Genomic DNA, 16,015 nt, shown 5'->3' with positions numbered 1-16,015 from the left:
CACAACAAATCACCAGGATTTGGGATTTTTTCCCCCCAGGAATCCATCAGGTAGAGTTTTTGGTTGTGACCAAAATGACTTTCATTTTTATTTGTCTCAAACTTGTATTTGCAGGTGTCTGATTCTGTGAGTGGGCAGACTGTGGTGGATCCCAAGGGTTATCTCACAGATTTGAATTCTATGATTCCTACACATGGAGGAGATATTAAGTAGGTATTTTAGGGGGATACTGTGTTTGGGATGATATGTTAAATTACTTTAATTGTAAATATTTTACTCATTTTGTGATAATATCAAATTGCCATGTAGAAAACTCTGATGCCGTCTAGTTTTTTGTTTTCTTTTAAGTATTTGCATAGAGGCAGCACAAAAGGGAACCAACCTCAAAGCCAGGAAAACCTGGGTTCATGTCCTGCCTTTGACACATACTGGCTGTGTGATCTTGGCAAGTCACTTAACCTCTCAATGCTCTAGGCCAGTGGTATAAAAATCAAATAGAAACAGATCCTTGGGTGGGATGGATGTACATATTAACTTAAAAACCACAAATTGCCATCTATGTTGTATTATATTTTTATTTTTTTAACATTTTCCAATCCCATTTTAATATGATTTGGGCTTGAGTTTACCACTTCTGCTTTAGGCAGCCCTTTTAAGACTATGAGTGTTGAGAAGGTACCAAACTGCATCGATAAGGGGGAGTTTCCTCACTTGAGAATTTTCCTGTAACCACTGAAATCACAGATGTATTTCTCTAAATATTTGTATCCACATGTATATCTCAAACTTATTTGGTTGTATTCTATTACTGCATTCACAGCCCTTTTTTGAAGAGCCAGCAAATAATTTAGATTTTTTGATATGCTAGGCTGTGTATATCTTAATGCTTTTTATTGAGGTGCAAGGATCCTTTGTAATTGTATGGACTTAGGTTGCTACTTTATGCATTTATGATAGTGATTATGACAGCATGAAAAGTTTAGCAGTGTGAATTTTCCTGTCTTCCTAGTGACATTAAAAAGGCCCGTTTACTTCTAAAATCTGTGAGGGAGACAAATCCCCATCATCCTCCGGCATGGATTGCTTCAGCCCGCTTGGAAGAAGTCACTGGAAAACTACAAGTAGCTAGAAACCTCATTATGAAAGGGACAGAAATGTGTCCCAAGGTAAGACATTTGGGGGCACCTTTTCCCCCCTCTTATTTAATAATTGTAAATTTCTTGAAAATAGTGACTTACCTTCAGTGAAATTCGTGTTTCTAAGAATCTGTGTTATGTTCTAGCATCTGAGGGGAGAGAGATACTTAAATTAGGACAATGACCTTTAGATATCAAAAGCCATCTCAAAAAGGCAAGAGCAGAAAAGGTTTTTCCATCTTGCCCATGTGGACTGAAGATTGAATTGCCATTGTGGCTTTTATTTCCTTTTCATCTTAGTAGATAGTAAAAGATTTACTGTTGGATCTAGTGACCTTAAAAATAATTTAACACTAGTAACTAGGAAAAAAGTAACCCCACTGCCCAGTTCTCCCATTTTGCCTTATATAAAAATAATTATATGCAATAGTCCAGCATCTTAAGAAAATGTTGCCTGCGCATTTTCTGGAACGGATTAAGAGGCAGAAACAGAACACTGAAAACCTTTATTGTGATTTTTTTTTTTTAACACTAAAACCCCATTATTATGGTGTCTTCTTATTCAGTGGATTCAGTGAAGGTCAAATGGTGTCCCCAGGTTCACAGCATTATATAGACCAATGATTTTTAAAGTTTTTTGTTTGCATTCACCATCCCTATGTATCTGTAGATTTGGAAATTATATATGTGCGCTAATATACTAGTAGTTATGTCCATCATAAGATTTATACACAAATAGAAATTTAAGAAGGATGAGATACAGATGGTTAGGTAAGCGTTTAAGTCATTATTACGTGCCAGGCATTGTGCTAAGAGCTGGGGATATAATTGTAAGCAAGTAAGAGTCCCTGCCTTGAAGGAGCTTATTTTTTAATGGGGAAAGAAAACACATAAAATGGTGTCGGAAAGTTGGCTGGGTTGGGCTGAGGCTGGTGGGGAATGTTATAGGAGGGATAAGAGAGGAGGGTACTCACAGCATGGTGAGGAGATTGCTAAGAAATGGCCTGGAGGCTTGGGCCCTTGCAAGCTATGATAAAATTATATTTGATTCTAGAGGTTTTGAAACATCACAAGACTATTAAGTAAGTAGGGGAGTGACATAGACAGACCAGTGCTTTAGAAAAATCACTTTGGCAGCTGTGTGGAGGATGGATTGGAGTGGGTAGAGATTTGAGGCAGGGAGACCAAATAGAAGACTATTACAGGAGTCTTCATGAGAGGTGATGAGGGCCTGAACTAGGAAGCTGTCTTTGTGAGTGGTGAAAAAGAGACATGGGAAAGATGTGGAGATAGAACCAATAAGATCTGGCACCGATTAATTGGCTATGTGGACGTGGAGTGAGAGTGAAGTCACAGATAACAATGAGGTTGTAAAAGCCTGGGTGATTGGAAGAATGTAACAGCCGTTGGGGGAGAAGTATGGAAGAGGAGTAGATTGGAGTAATGAGATCTGTGAATCAGATCACAAATCTGTCTGTGCTTGCTCAGCAGTATGACTCACATTTTCCATTCCAAAATGAAAAGGGGGTTGGCCAACCTCTTACCAGACATTACTCCCAAGTACAGAGCTCACAGCCACAGGATGATCTGGGGGCCAGGAATAGAGGTGGAATTTTACCAATGGCATCTGTGCAGCTGCACTGGGTTGCCTTTAGTTTAGGCTTTAACTGCCCTTAAGGTTCAACACCAGGCTCCAAAGTGGGGGAGGCTGCAAACTTGCACTGAACTAGGGGGAGGTATGTGTGTTGGAGACAAACCCCACAATTGGCTATTTGCAGCAAGGGTGGAATTTGACCTCGCTTTTCAACTCATGATTGGTTGCTTGCCCACCCTGAGGGTTAGGCCATGGCCTCTTAGGGAATCCTAGCCCTTATTTTGGAGACCATTATTAGAGGGTACCTTCATCACTGTAACACAAAAAGTTAACGTGATGATTAGCCATATTCCAAAATACTGGCAAAGATCTTTTGTGCATAAACAGTATGAAATTTGCACAATTGAATTTCTCTTAGAAGATTGTGATCTTAAGAGAAGATAAACCTCAGAACCTTCCTGTTTTAACAGTCATTACTGCTGAGAAGCCACTTGGACTTTCTTAACTATTTTCAGGTACCACAGATACTATTTACTCCTATTGTCTTTGCTACACAGAGTGAAGATGTATGGCTGGAAGCAGCCCGTCTACAGCCTGGTGATACGGCCAAGGCCGTGGTTGCCCAGGCTGTTCGTCATCTTCCACAGTCTGTCCGGATTTATATCAGAGCAGCAGAGCTAGAAACAGACATCCGAGCAAAGAAGCGTGTTCTTAGGAAAGGTGAGGCCTTCTTTGAACAGTTAGTCTCTTGTTCAAGGACGATTACTGTCCTTTGAAGAGTAAACTTTGGAGTCATTAAAGGTAATTGTATTATTTGGATCTTGGCATTTTTCTTCTTTCTGATTATTTTAGTCCTTACTCTTTTTTTTTTATTAATTTATTTTTAGTTTTCAACATTCACTTCCTTAAGCTTTTGAGTTTTAAATTGTCTCCCCCTCCACCAGAGGGTGTGCAATCTGATATAGGCTCTACATATACATTCCTATTAAACATATTTTCACATTAGTGATGTTGTAAAGAAGAATTAGAACCAACAGAAGGAACCACCAGAAAGAGGAAACAAAACAGAAGGAAAAAAAAGAGCAAATAGTATGCTTTGATCTGCATTCAAACTCTACAGTTCATTCTTTGGATGTGGATACCATTTTCCAGCAGGAGTTTAGTCTTTACTCTTAGTAAATAGCTCATCACTGCTAGATTTTCCATTTAGTGAGGAACTATTTGGCCGTGGCAATCTGTGAAACAAGAAAAAAAGATACAAAATAGCCCTTAGTCTTGTACTCCCCCTTTCTCCTGCAGTAACAAGTGTCAGAGTAGATGAAAAGGGGGCGGAAGGTATTGCTACTTTGCATATGAAATTTTTGTTCAGTGGCTAATGGATGAACACATACCAAGTGGAATAATTGCGTCATATCAATCTTGACATGATGCCACAAGACAAAAGGAAGTTGCAACTAAATGGAAAGGGGATCAACAGGATCCTCTTTGGAGAAACAAAGGAATTGACAGAGTTTATCTTATTGTGTATCCAGAGACAAATGTCATGAGACATTTGGTCATCTTCTGTTTAGTAATGATTATGATAAGTATTTGCAGAGATATTATCAGGAAAATAATATTGCTTATGTGCAAAAGCTGCTTTAGAGGACTATGAAGTAGAGAAATTCTTTGAAGAACTTGATAACCAAACACATAGAAAAAATATCAGAGGTTGTCAGTATCATAAAAAGACTATTGGGAGAACAATAACCATTTGACCCCATTCCCATTTTCCCAGCTGTATGAAAATTTTACAAAAATAACCTTGTATGCCTACACATTGAGAGCATTCTTGATGAGGATATTAGAAGGGGACAGATTGACTTACACACAGAAATATTCCATAGTAGACCACACCTTACTATCATAAGATTGACCAAAGATGTGGAGAATACAAGAAACCGCTGTGCTTGTTGTTTGTTGACCATAAAAAAGCATTTGATTCAGTACCGCAAAATGCATCTTGCAACAAGGTATCTCACATACTTCCATCAGAGGTATACAAGATCACTCCAGAGAGGTATGTGTTGGGTGTGACCAAGTTGCAGTATATTACAAATTGGCAATTGTGATGGAGAAATAGTTTAAAGGATGTCATTAAAGAAATATATGAGTGAAAAAGAAGGGTAGCTGGTCATGGATAATCTGTATCCTCCATTAGTATCTTTGTTATGTCAAGAGAATTTGAGGAAAGTCTCCCTTGATAAGGTATATTGTAGTACTAGAGTTCTCATAAAAGTTTTCGTCTATTTCTTATTTTTCACCACCTGGCTGTCAGTTTCATATACTGCTATTTATCCATTTCATGCCAAAGTGCAATGAAAAACTGATATCCAGTGGTGTTCATCTGTGGCTATTTAAAATCACCTCATTGTGGTTTCTGATAATTTTATGACCTATTCTGATTGCCAGAAGAAATCTGTATCTCGTGTGATCTCTGGTCTCCTAAGTTTTTAATGGCATCGTGCTTGTTTTTGTGTGTCTTCCTTTGCTGAAGTCTGGTTTCATTACTGTAATCTCACTTACTCATCGGAGGATTCTGAGCCAGCATCTCTTTATAGTGAGGCCACAATCAGAAGACTAGCATCTGTCTTGGGTTATAGAAATGGACTGCTTATCTTTGCAACCAGGAAAACAGTTTTCTGATGAATAACACATCATGCTATTAGCAATTAGCATTATTCATTCAGAAAAGCTCTACTGATTCTGCTGCATTGAATGTGATGAAGGGCAATTAATGTGTGTGTGGATACTTTACTATTCACTGGAGAACTAAAGCAGCAAATTTTCTGAATACATTTTTGATTGGTTTTACATATGTAGGGTGGCAGAGTATCTTTGGGGCATTGTTAGCATAATTATATTTCAAGGTCATCAGAAGGCATGTCTTGAATAGTTGTTTGTTAGCTTGGGATGCTCTCAACTGTGCAACAAAAACAAGTCTGTTGACAGCATGTTTTCTCTAAGGAAGAGAGAGTGCTTGGACAACATTAAGTTGAAAACCCCTTGGTGAAATTGAAAGAATATTGAGTTACCAAAATGACACTTAGATTTCAACTGCTTGGATCTTAATGTTAGTATCGGCTTAACACATACCTTTTTTTTTTCTTTTTAGCGTTTCTGAAACTAGCATTCTTCTGACTTTTTTTTTTGAGGTGACTCAATGATAAATTGCTTTTGAGAAAGCTAGGTTATTATCCATTAAGCTGTCAGCAAATGCTTAAAATAAAGTTGGATTTTGGGGATCTGACTTAGAAAATTGAAGTAGTGGCTACTATTCATAAGAATCTGTAGATGTATGCAAATGTTAAACTGTATCAGTTGAGATTAATATATCTGTTCTATATGTGACATGACTTCTTTGTGATGCTGATTCAGTTCAGCAAACATTTAAGCACCTTCCACATGCATGATACTGTTCTAAGTACTTTGAGACAATGACAAAAATGAAATATTCCCAGTCTTTAAGGCACTTACATTCTCTTGGGTAGAAGCAACATGTACATAAAAGATTTTCTTTTTTAAGATGAACTTAACAAACATGAACATTTAAATATATGACAAAGAATTGAAAAGAGAAATTGTGAACTTACGTTTTTCTGGAGGTGTATTTTAAGTTTTTACAAGGTAATAATAAAACTGTCTTGCTTATCTGTGTCCCTTTCTGAATTTCTGCTCTTTTGTATTTTTAAATGTTTCACTGATGCTCTTACTCTTTTTTTGGTGTCACTATTGCTATCTATCCACTGCCCCAACCCTATATAGACACCCTTTGCTGTAACAAATAAGGTTAAGTCATGCAAAACGTATCAACATGTTCATGTATGAATATGTGTCTTTAGTCTTTAAGGTGCTTACATTCTTTTGGGTAGATGCAACATGTACACAAAAGATTTTCTTTTTTAAGATGAACTTAATAAGTATGAACATATAAATATATGATGAAGACCTTTATTCTTATCACCTCTCATGCAATGAACTTTTCAGGAGGGAGAGAGCATTAATGATGGGTGGGATCAGGAAAGGCCTTATGTATGAGGTAGCATCTGAGCCTTGCTTTGAAGGAAGTTAGGTTATATACTAAGTGGAGGTAAGGAGGGAGGACATTCTAGACTTGAAGGACCACCTTTGCAATGACACAAGGGTGGGAAGTGGAACGTTGTGTACAGGATAACAGCTGGGAGGCCACTTTGAAGTGGAAAGTTAGCAAAGGGGAATACTACCAAAAATAACTAGAAAGATAGATGGGAGTCGGATCATGGAGGGATTTAAAAGCCAAGCATAGGATTTTGTATTTTATCGTAGAGGCAATAAGGACTGTTGAAGATTTTTGAGGGAAGTAAGATGAGCTATATTTTAGGCATTTCAGTTTGACCGTTTTATGGAGGGTGGATTGGAAAGGGGAGAGACTTGAGAGAGGAAATCAGTTAGGAGCCTATTGCAGTAGTTTCAGTGGGAAGTAATGAGGACCTGAGTGAGGGCTGGGGCTCTGAGAGAAGAGAAGAGAAGAGAAGAGAAGAGAAGGCAGATGGGAGAGATGTTGTGGAAGTAGAGTTAAAAAGATTTGGCTCTTGATTGGAGGTGTGGAGGAAAGAGAGAAGAGTCAAGGATGACTCCAAGGCTCAGGATCTATGATGGCTTATGGTCTCCTCCGGAACAGGCCGTCTGCTGTCTTAGGAGACTAGAGGCCAGTGCCTGAGCTGGCTTACGATTCTTTCAATAAATGTGTGCTTTGTGTCATATGCATAGAAGTAGCAAAGGCACAGAGGGGGATGCAAAGAACTTTATCCCTGAGCCTTACCTGAATCATATTTTCCAGACCATTATGGTATTATGTTTTGCCTTACTACCTTAATCTTGGTTGCCATGTTATTTTGGGTCTTAGATTATAGGTATGGATATATTAATAATAGCTTATATTGACATAATATTTTAAAATTTACAGAGTGATTTGCATATATTATTTCATTTGATCCTATCCTATGAGGTAGGCATCATTATATTCATTACCATTTTGCATATGAGGAAACTGGATTCATATAACTAGTGTTTGAGGTGGAATTTGAACCCAGGTCTTCCTGACTCTAAAGCCAGCACTTTGTCCATAAGCTGTATTGCCTCTAATTGAATAGGAAAGATTAAAAAGCTTTGTGCACTTCATGAAAGCTTATTGAATTGTAAGGCTGTATTTGGGTTCTAGTCTCCTGACTAGTATTATTTTTCACTAAATTTGGGTTGTGCCACTAACTAACTATATTGCTCTGTGAACATTACTTCCTTTCTCCAGACCTCTTTTTTTTCCTCCTTCTCTATAAAATGAAGGATTGGGGCTATATGGTCTCTAAGCTCCTTCCTAGCTTTGAGTCTACCAGTAACTTACTTCATCATTTACTAGGGTCATAAGTTCCTTAAATATTCCCAAAATAGATGCTTGTCAGATAGAGGGGTATAGCAGTGGTGATCTGTTTCACTGTTAAAAAATCTGTCACACACCTTCTTCAGAACAAATGTGTTCAGTGGGATGATATGCTTTGCTGTAGCAAGTATGTAAATGACATCTTCAGCAGTGAGCAGGCAGTGGTGTTTGATTTATGCCAAATGGTCTCTAGCTTTGTTATTTAAAATATATATTAAAATTAAAATAGACTCTGTATGTCCTTGATTGATTTGAGCAAGGTTGAAAACTGATGAAGATGCCTGTGAGATCTTCAACAAATTCAGATGGTGAATTTGGTTCTTTGTGCTCCAAAGTAATTTCAGTTGAAACTACTTGAATAAGAATGTATTAATGCACAGATTATATATATTCACACAGCTTTGACAGGTATAGAATTTCTGATTTTTTTTCTAGCGTGTCATTTGGTTTCACTTAAAAAAAAATCCCCCCACCAAAACAAACCCAAAAGAGAAGAGGGCCTCTTCTCTTCCTTTGTGGATGGCTGGTTTCTGATATTTTAAATGGGTAAATGGGTAACCTTGTTATTTGACTGTGGTCCTGGAGGAGGTGCTACTTTATCATATTGTCAGTAGCATTTATAGTTCACATAAATCTCTTTGTACCTCTTTTTTCCATGATTCAGTTTCTCATCTTATCTCTCCTAGCTCTTGAACATGTTCCAAACTCTGTTCGCTTGTGGAAGGCAGCTGTGGAGTTGGAAGAGCCAGAAGATGCTAGAATAATGCTAAGCCGAGCTGTGGAATGCTGCCCCACTAGTGTGGAGGTAAGTCATTGAAGTTATTTTTAGGTAACTACTTCAGTTTTGAACTGTGCATCAGACATAGGTTGGAAATTTGGAATCTTGGAAATAAGTTCTGCACTGAGCCTTTATTAGGTTTATTATGTTCATTGTATCTGGGTAGTGTGCCAATGTGAAGTTTTTTGCTTACCTAATAAGCAGAAATGATCACTTTGTATTTTCTGACCCAAGTGGACACTCCCTTTAAACTGCACTTCAGTTTATGTACAGTATTTTGTTTGTGCCTATAGGGCTAATAGTAGGGAGGAGAAAAGTGGCAAGATAAAAGTAATAAGATATGTCTGCCACAGAGTCATTTGTGTTCTAAAAGCCATCAAGTCTCTAGGTTTTTAAAGCTTTTTCCCCTTTCATTGTTTAATGCAGTGATTCTTAATCTTATGGAGGTTGAGGCTGGCATGTCTTTGAGCTTGATCATTTTGAGCTGTATTGGGGTATTGCTGATGAAGTATCACTAAGTTTAGCATTGATATGGTTAGACCAGGAGAACAGGGGTAATCTGGGGAGGAGAGGAAAAAGGGAGGAACCAGGAAGGGTCAACCAGCCTAAGTCAGAAATGGAGCAGGTTTAAGCTCTTGTGCCAGTCTGTAGTGGAATCAGGTCCATGAGTAGGCACGGCATTTTTAGCCTTGGTGAGATATAGAGACCCTGGCTTTTTTTTTATTTTTAAGGAATGGATTTAATAACAACATCACAGAATCATTGACTTGATTTAGTCTAGTTATTGGAAAAATTGACCTGGAATTCTATTTGAGTTTTTAAAATGCTAACTGAAAAACTCACGAATAAGTTAGTAGTTACTTAAGAAAAGTTTAATTTAGTGAGAATTGTTGCTATAAGAAAAATCAATTTATTTTTAAAATCAAGAGGTTGGTTGAGTTTTCATATACAACTAGTTCTGTTTAAAGAGAATTTTGCCTCAGTGGTAGTAGCATTCCCCAAGTCCTTTTTGGTGGCACATATTCAGGTTTATTCGCCATCTACGTTGATGCTGCTGCCTTGAGCACTTTCTCCTGTGGTATAGTAATCTGTTTAATCATCTGGGGTGTCTTCCTATACAGCTTTGGCTTGCTTTGGCAAGGCTGGAGACCTATGAGAATGCCCGAAAGGTCTTAAACAAAGCACGTGAGAACATTCCCACAGATCGGCACATCTGGATTACTGCAGCGAAACTAGAGGAAGCCAATGGAAATACTCAGATGGTGGAGAAAATCATTGACAGAGCCATCACATCACTTAGAGCAAATGGTGTAGAAATCAACAGAGAGCAATGGATCCAGGTGGTGACCCATGTCTGCCTTGTCTTAAATGACTATAATATAGAATCAAATACTTTAAAATGTTTTAAAATTTAAATATTTTAAATGTTTTTAAAACTATAATAAGTATTGGGAACATCAATATTGGGGAAAAACAACCAGCACATTTAAATGAGAGGAATCTTGCATAAGATGAGTAATTAGCATTTGTATACTTTTAGCAGCAATGAAGCACAATTGCATAGGCGTAAATATACCAGATATAATTATATGTTTGCCATATGCTGTAACACCTAGCTTTTCATTCTTTCACAATAACCACTTTGCTCAAACTTTTTGAGTACAGATTTCTGAAGAATTTATATTGTATGTTTTTATGAGACTGGTTACAGTTTGCCAGTGGAGATGAAAAAATGGCATCTGTGATTAAGAGGTGGATGATTCTAGGAAAAAATGTGTCACAATGCAGAAGCTCCTGCATTGGAAAAGTTTCTGTCATCCTTAGGAGAATCTTTGCCCTGCAGAGAACACTTTGCTCAAAGTTAGGCTCTGCAGTATTTACACTTAACATTATATGTCTGTATTTAGGATGCTGAAGAGTGTGATAAAGCTGGGAGTGTGGCCACCTGCCAGGCTGTTATGCGTGCAGTCATTGGAATTGGGATTGAGGAAGAAGATAGAAAACATACCTGGATGGAGGATGCAGATAGTGTGAGTCTGGTATATATATATTTCCATGTGTATGTGACAATTCACTTCATAAATTTTATTTATTAAATACTCATTATATGCTAAGTATTAGAATACATAAACAGAAATGAAACAGTCCCAGCCCTCTGGCTATTCCAGCCGTCTTACATTCTAACTGGGGAAAATGATATGAATACAAATAGTTAAGTGCAAAGCATATACAAAGCTAGGGACTATTAAAAATTGGAGGTGATCAGAAAAGGTCTTGGCTAGGAGGTAACACTTGAACAGAGCCTTGCAGGAAGGTAGATAGGCTAGTCACACATTATCTGACCAGTTTTCACCCCTTCTCTCCATTCTTTTATTTTTTTTTTTTTTAAATGTGAGGCAGTTGGGGTTAAATGACTTGCCCAGAGTCACACAGCTAGTGAGTGTTATGTGTTTGAGGCCACATTTGAACTCAGGTCCCATGCTCTATCTACTACGCCACTTAGCTGTCCCTTCCCCATTATTTCTGAAGGCATATTTAGCAAACTTAAATCTACATTGCTATGAATTCATGGAGTAAATTGACTCTATGGGTGTTGAACTACTGACATGACTGCAATGGCTATAGCTGAGGAAGAAAAGATTAATTATAGTCCCATTTTATAGTAAGATAACCTTGTCATTTGATAACATACATGAAATTTATTGGTATACATATATTTTCTCCCCTATATTGTACGTTCCTTGAGGGTATTTAAGTCTTATTTATCTTTGTATTTTCCTTTTCTGTTGAATATAGATGCTCAGTAAATGTTTTTGAATTAACAGATGACAATATTTAATAAATTAACTATCCATAGCGAATAAGAAGACATGCTATTTAGAAGCAACTTTGTAATTGAATCACAAGTAGCTCAGTATCAAATGAGCAGTAATTGTCTCCTCACTGAAATAGAGAGCAAGTAATCGTATCCTTAAAGACTTCACCAAATTTGTGTTTTCTTCCCTAACTGTTCAGAGCCATATTTTTTTTTCTCTGAACTTAGAGCCAATCCTCTCTGTTTAGCTATTCACCTTATTTTTACTTATTTAATAGCAGTCTGTTTAGATGTGACTAACATATGATGGGGATGTTTATGCTATTTCAGATTGTTCCTCTAAACAACTTTGTCTTTCACACATAACTCATTAATATACCTATTTTCTAAGCAACTCTTATCAGAAAGAATAAAACCTAAAGCCTTTTCTGTGCTGAAGGGTAGAGTGTTCTTTGTGCTGCTTTCCACAGTACCAAGGACTGACTCTGTTCACCTCTTGGGCAAAATCATACTAAGCAATGATTGAGAAACTTAACTTTTCACTGTTATTTTCTCTGCGTGGAAATGATTACATTTTCTTTCTCTGCATTCTTTTCAATTTATCAGACTTTCATTAAGTGTCTCCTCTGTGCAAGGCCCCAGACGAGACTCTGGTGATAGCAGCATAAAAGATGATGTCCTCCTCAAGAAATTTACAATTCAGTTGGAAGAAAGAGGCAATACAACTATGATAGAGATTACAATACAAACTTAGTGTATAGGAGATGTCAGATGGAGTAACATGAATGGTTCAAAGAGGGAAGGATCACTTATAGTTGAAACTGTTAGGGAAAGTTTTATGCAAAACGTGCCGCCAGATTTGGGCCTTGAAGAAACAGAAAGATTTCAGTAGGCAGATTTGAATTAGGAGTTTGGGGTGGATAGTCAGTTCCATGTATAGGAGACAAGCTTGTGTGAAGGTGGGAGTAAAGAGTTCAAGATTTAGGAACAATGGATTGTCTAGATTGTTTAGTATTGTGTCCTTTTTCATCCTGATGTCTCTGCCTAACTGGGTCCTAGAAGTTTTGTGGTAGGTGTGACGTTGCTGCTTTCTAGGCTGGTCAAAGATACATAGTCTGGTTATCTTACTCACAAAGGAATCAGTCTGCAGTAAGAATCCCTCTTGTCATTTCGGTTGCTATTCTAAAATTTTTTCCATAATTGACGCTATACTTATTATTTTGAGGATTGGTGATAATTGATAACTCTCCAGGAAGATGATTAGAAACTTGGACAGTGGCTTTTAGACTGGTTTGTGTAGACTTCAAGTTTAGTCACTCCTCCATCGTTTTGTCTGAATTGTACTTCACAAGTAATATTTCTTTTGCCTGTCTTGTGCATGACTCTTTCCTTGGTACACAATTGTGTTAGCTTTTTGTGACAAGGGCAATTTATGCCTTTTAGAATCTGGCGTTTAGCTTCAACACTGATCATTTCTATCACTGTAGTCTCCTATCATTCTACTTCTCCTTTTTCTTTACCTCTTCTAAATCTGTTCTGTCTTCATTAAGACCTCTTAAGTTCCTCTGTGCCTCAGTACTTTCCCAATCTACTCTGACCTAACTTTCTTCTCTCCTTGACCTCAACCCAATAGTTAGCCATTTCATCACTATCTTGCCCTTGGCTCTTGAATTCCTGACCCCCTTAACCTAGTGCTACTTTTCTCTTGCCAAACCTCAGCCCTGGATTGTGCCCAACTTTCACTTCTGCTCCTATTCATGAGCCACTGAACATAGTTGGAGAAAGTTTCACAACTACTGAATGGGTTCATTACAAATTTATGTTATCTAACCTCAACTGGGCCCTCACTGCAGTAAGGCAGTCCTTTTATTTCTCCCTAATGGATTTCCTGTCTGCTGAAGCTATTCCAAACCTTCACTTCCCTCCCAAACCTCCCCCTCCCCTATCTCTCTCAGCTGAGAATATTGCCTCTTATTTTGCTGAGAAAATTGAGACCATTTGATAAAGTGACCATTTGATAGTTTTCTTTTCTCCCATTCTTTTCATCTCAAAGCCCCTTAGTAGTTTATCATCTCTCTTTCTATTTTCCTTTCTCAGTCTCTGACAAAGATACCCCTTCTCCTAGCCAGTGTACCCTTCCCTGCCATGTGTGCTGGATCCTATTCCTTTCTGTCTTCTCCAGCACCATGCATCCTTGGTCATCTTCCTTCATCCTTCTCCCCGTTGAGGGGATCCCCCCATCTTCAGTTTCTCCTTATTAACTGGTTCCTTCCCTGCTGCCTCAGAAATACCCAAGACCTCCCATCCTTAAAAAACCTTCTCCAGACCGTACCATTCCCTCATCTCTCATATATTATCTCTATATTTCTCCTCCTTTTCTCAGCTGAAATCATGAAAAAGCCATCTATACTTGCTGTTTCCACTTTGTTCTCTCTCACTTTGCTCTAAACCCTGTTCAGTCTAGTTTCAGAACCTATCACTTATCTGAGATTGTTCTTTTCAAAATACCCATTGGTCTCTTAATTGCCAAATTTGATGATCTTTTTTTTTTTTTTTTTAAAGTCCTAAGACCAGTAAGTGGTGCAGTGGATTGAGCATTGGATTTGGAGTCAGGGAGACCTGGGTTCCATTTTTGCCTTAGATACTTACTAGGCAAATCACTCATCTCTCTAAGCCTCAATTTCCTCACTGTAAGATGAGGAAATTATAGCACTCACCTAACAGGGTTGTTGTGAGAATCAAATGAGATAAAATTTGTAAAGCACATTGCAAAAGTGCTAAATACATGCTACCTGTTACTGTTATTCTCCAACTGTCTATTCCATTTTATGACTTTTAACCACCCTCTCCTCCTGGATCCTCTCTATGTTCTGGGCTTTTTTGAACACTTTCCTATTCTGGCTCACCTCTTACCTGTCTGTGTGCTTTTTCTCAGTCTATTTTGCTGGCTTATCATTCATATCATGACCACTCCTAACTATAATTGTTTTCCAAGGTTCTTATATTAGGCCCTTTTCTTTTCTCCCTCTGTACTCTTTGTTTGGGTAATTTCTCTTAGTAAATGCCTTCTCAAGGCATTTAACTATTTCTGTGCAGATGACTTCAAGATTGATATATCCAGCATCAATCTCTCCTGAGTTTCAGTTCCACATCCTCAGTTGCTTATTGAACATTTCAAACCAAATGTCCTAGAGGCCTCTTTAGTGCAATATATCCAAAACTTATTTCATCATCTTTTCCCCTATCTTCTCTCCTCTTCCAAATTTTCTATTGCCAGATCTTCTTTCCACTCACACAGTTACCACCAGTTCAGACTCTCATCACCTCATCTCTGCCTCAGGTCTTTCCCTACATGCTACTGTCTTTCCTACACGCTGTTGCCAAAGTAATTTTCTTGTAAACACCTATCTGATTTTGTAACTTTACTACTCAATCAACTCTAATGGCTTCCTGTTATAGGATAAAATATAAACTCTTCTGTTTAACTTTTAAATCCTTATACAACCTAGGCTTAACCTTTCGTCGAATACTGTCCCCTCTCCCACATTCTGAGGTCTAGCCAAACTAGCTATCTCTCTGATTCTCATAGTGTTCCATCTTCCAAATTTATGTATTTGCATTGGTCATCTCACATACCTGGAATGTATGTACTCCTTCCTTACTGCCACTTCATAGTGTCTCTCACTTTAAGCATCGTCTTCTATATAATGCTTTCCTTATTTCCCAACCTTTTGTGCCACCCCTCCCAAAACTACTCTGTATTTTTTCACTTTATATTTGCCCTAAACAGGGTGCCCCAAAAGTCTTAGTACAGGTGTAAGATTTACTAAGAAGGGAGGAATCAAATATTTAGTAAGATTTATTATATGTCAGGTACTGCAATTAGTACTTCACAAATACTATCTCCTTTGATCCTCACAGCAACCCTGGGAGGTAAATACTATTATCATCCCCATTTTATAGTTGAGGAAACTGGGACAGACGAGTTAAATGTCATACAGGTAATAAATGTGTATGGCTTGAATTGAACTCAGGTCTTCTTGACTCCAGGTCCAGAAGTCTTTCCACTGTGGCACTTAGCTACCTTCATAGATGAATGCTATTAAAACTTAAAATTGCACTAAAACTTTTGGGATACCCTGTATACTTTTTAAGATTTGTATGATCTTTCCCATTAGACTCTCACTTCCTTTTGAGTTTTTGTTTAATTCTTTGTATTTGTATCTCCAGCACCTGT

The 16,015-nt window shown here is 37.8% G+C and overlaps 1 protein-coding gene across 2 annotated transcripts in view; it reads left to right on the top strand.

The window, feature by feature from the left end:
* PRPF6 (pre-mRNA processing factor 6) overlaps window positions 1-16,015 on the top strand; it is a 71,557-nt gene that overhangs the window by 17,579 nt on the left and 37,963 nt on the right. For both annotated transcript variants that reach the window (XR_003568058.1, XM_027849620.1), the window contains exons 7-12: window positions 115-209; window positions 1,010-1,166; window positions 3,288-3,450; window positions 8,872-8,990; window positions 10,085-10,303; window positions 10,871-10,993. Coding sequence is in view for 1 of the 2 variants with exons in the window: in XM_027849620.1 (XP_027705421.1) it covers window positions 115-209; window positions 1,010-1,166; window positions 3,288-3,450; window positions 8,872-8,990; window positions 10,085-10,303; window positions 10,871-10,993 (876 nt within the window). In the remaining variant the exon portion in view is untranslated. The remainder of the gene's footprint in view (window positions 1-114; window positions 210-1,009; window positions 1,167-3,287; window positions 3,451-8,871; window positions 8,991-10,084; window positions 10,304-10,870; window positions 10,994-16,015) is intronic.

This window comes from Vombatus ursinus, unplaced genomic scaffold (assembly GCF_900497805.2).
Source record: "Vombatus ursinus unplaced genomic scaffold, bare-nosed wombat genome assembly UNPS02000580.1, whole genome shotgun sequence".
NCBI lineage: Eukaryota > Metazoa > Chordata > Mammalia > Diprotodontia > Vombatidae > Vombatus > Vombatus ursinus.
The sequence above is the reverse complement of the archived record's forward strand: the minus strand, read 5'-3'. Positions and strand labels throughout refer to the sequence as shown.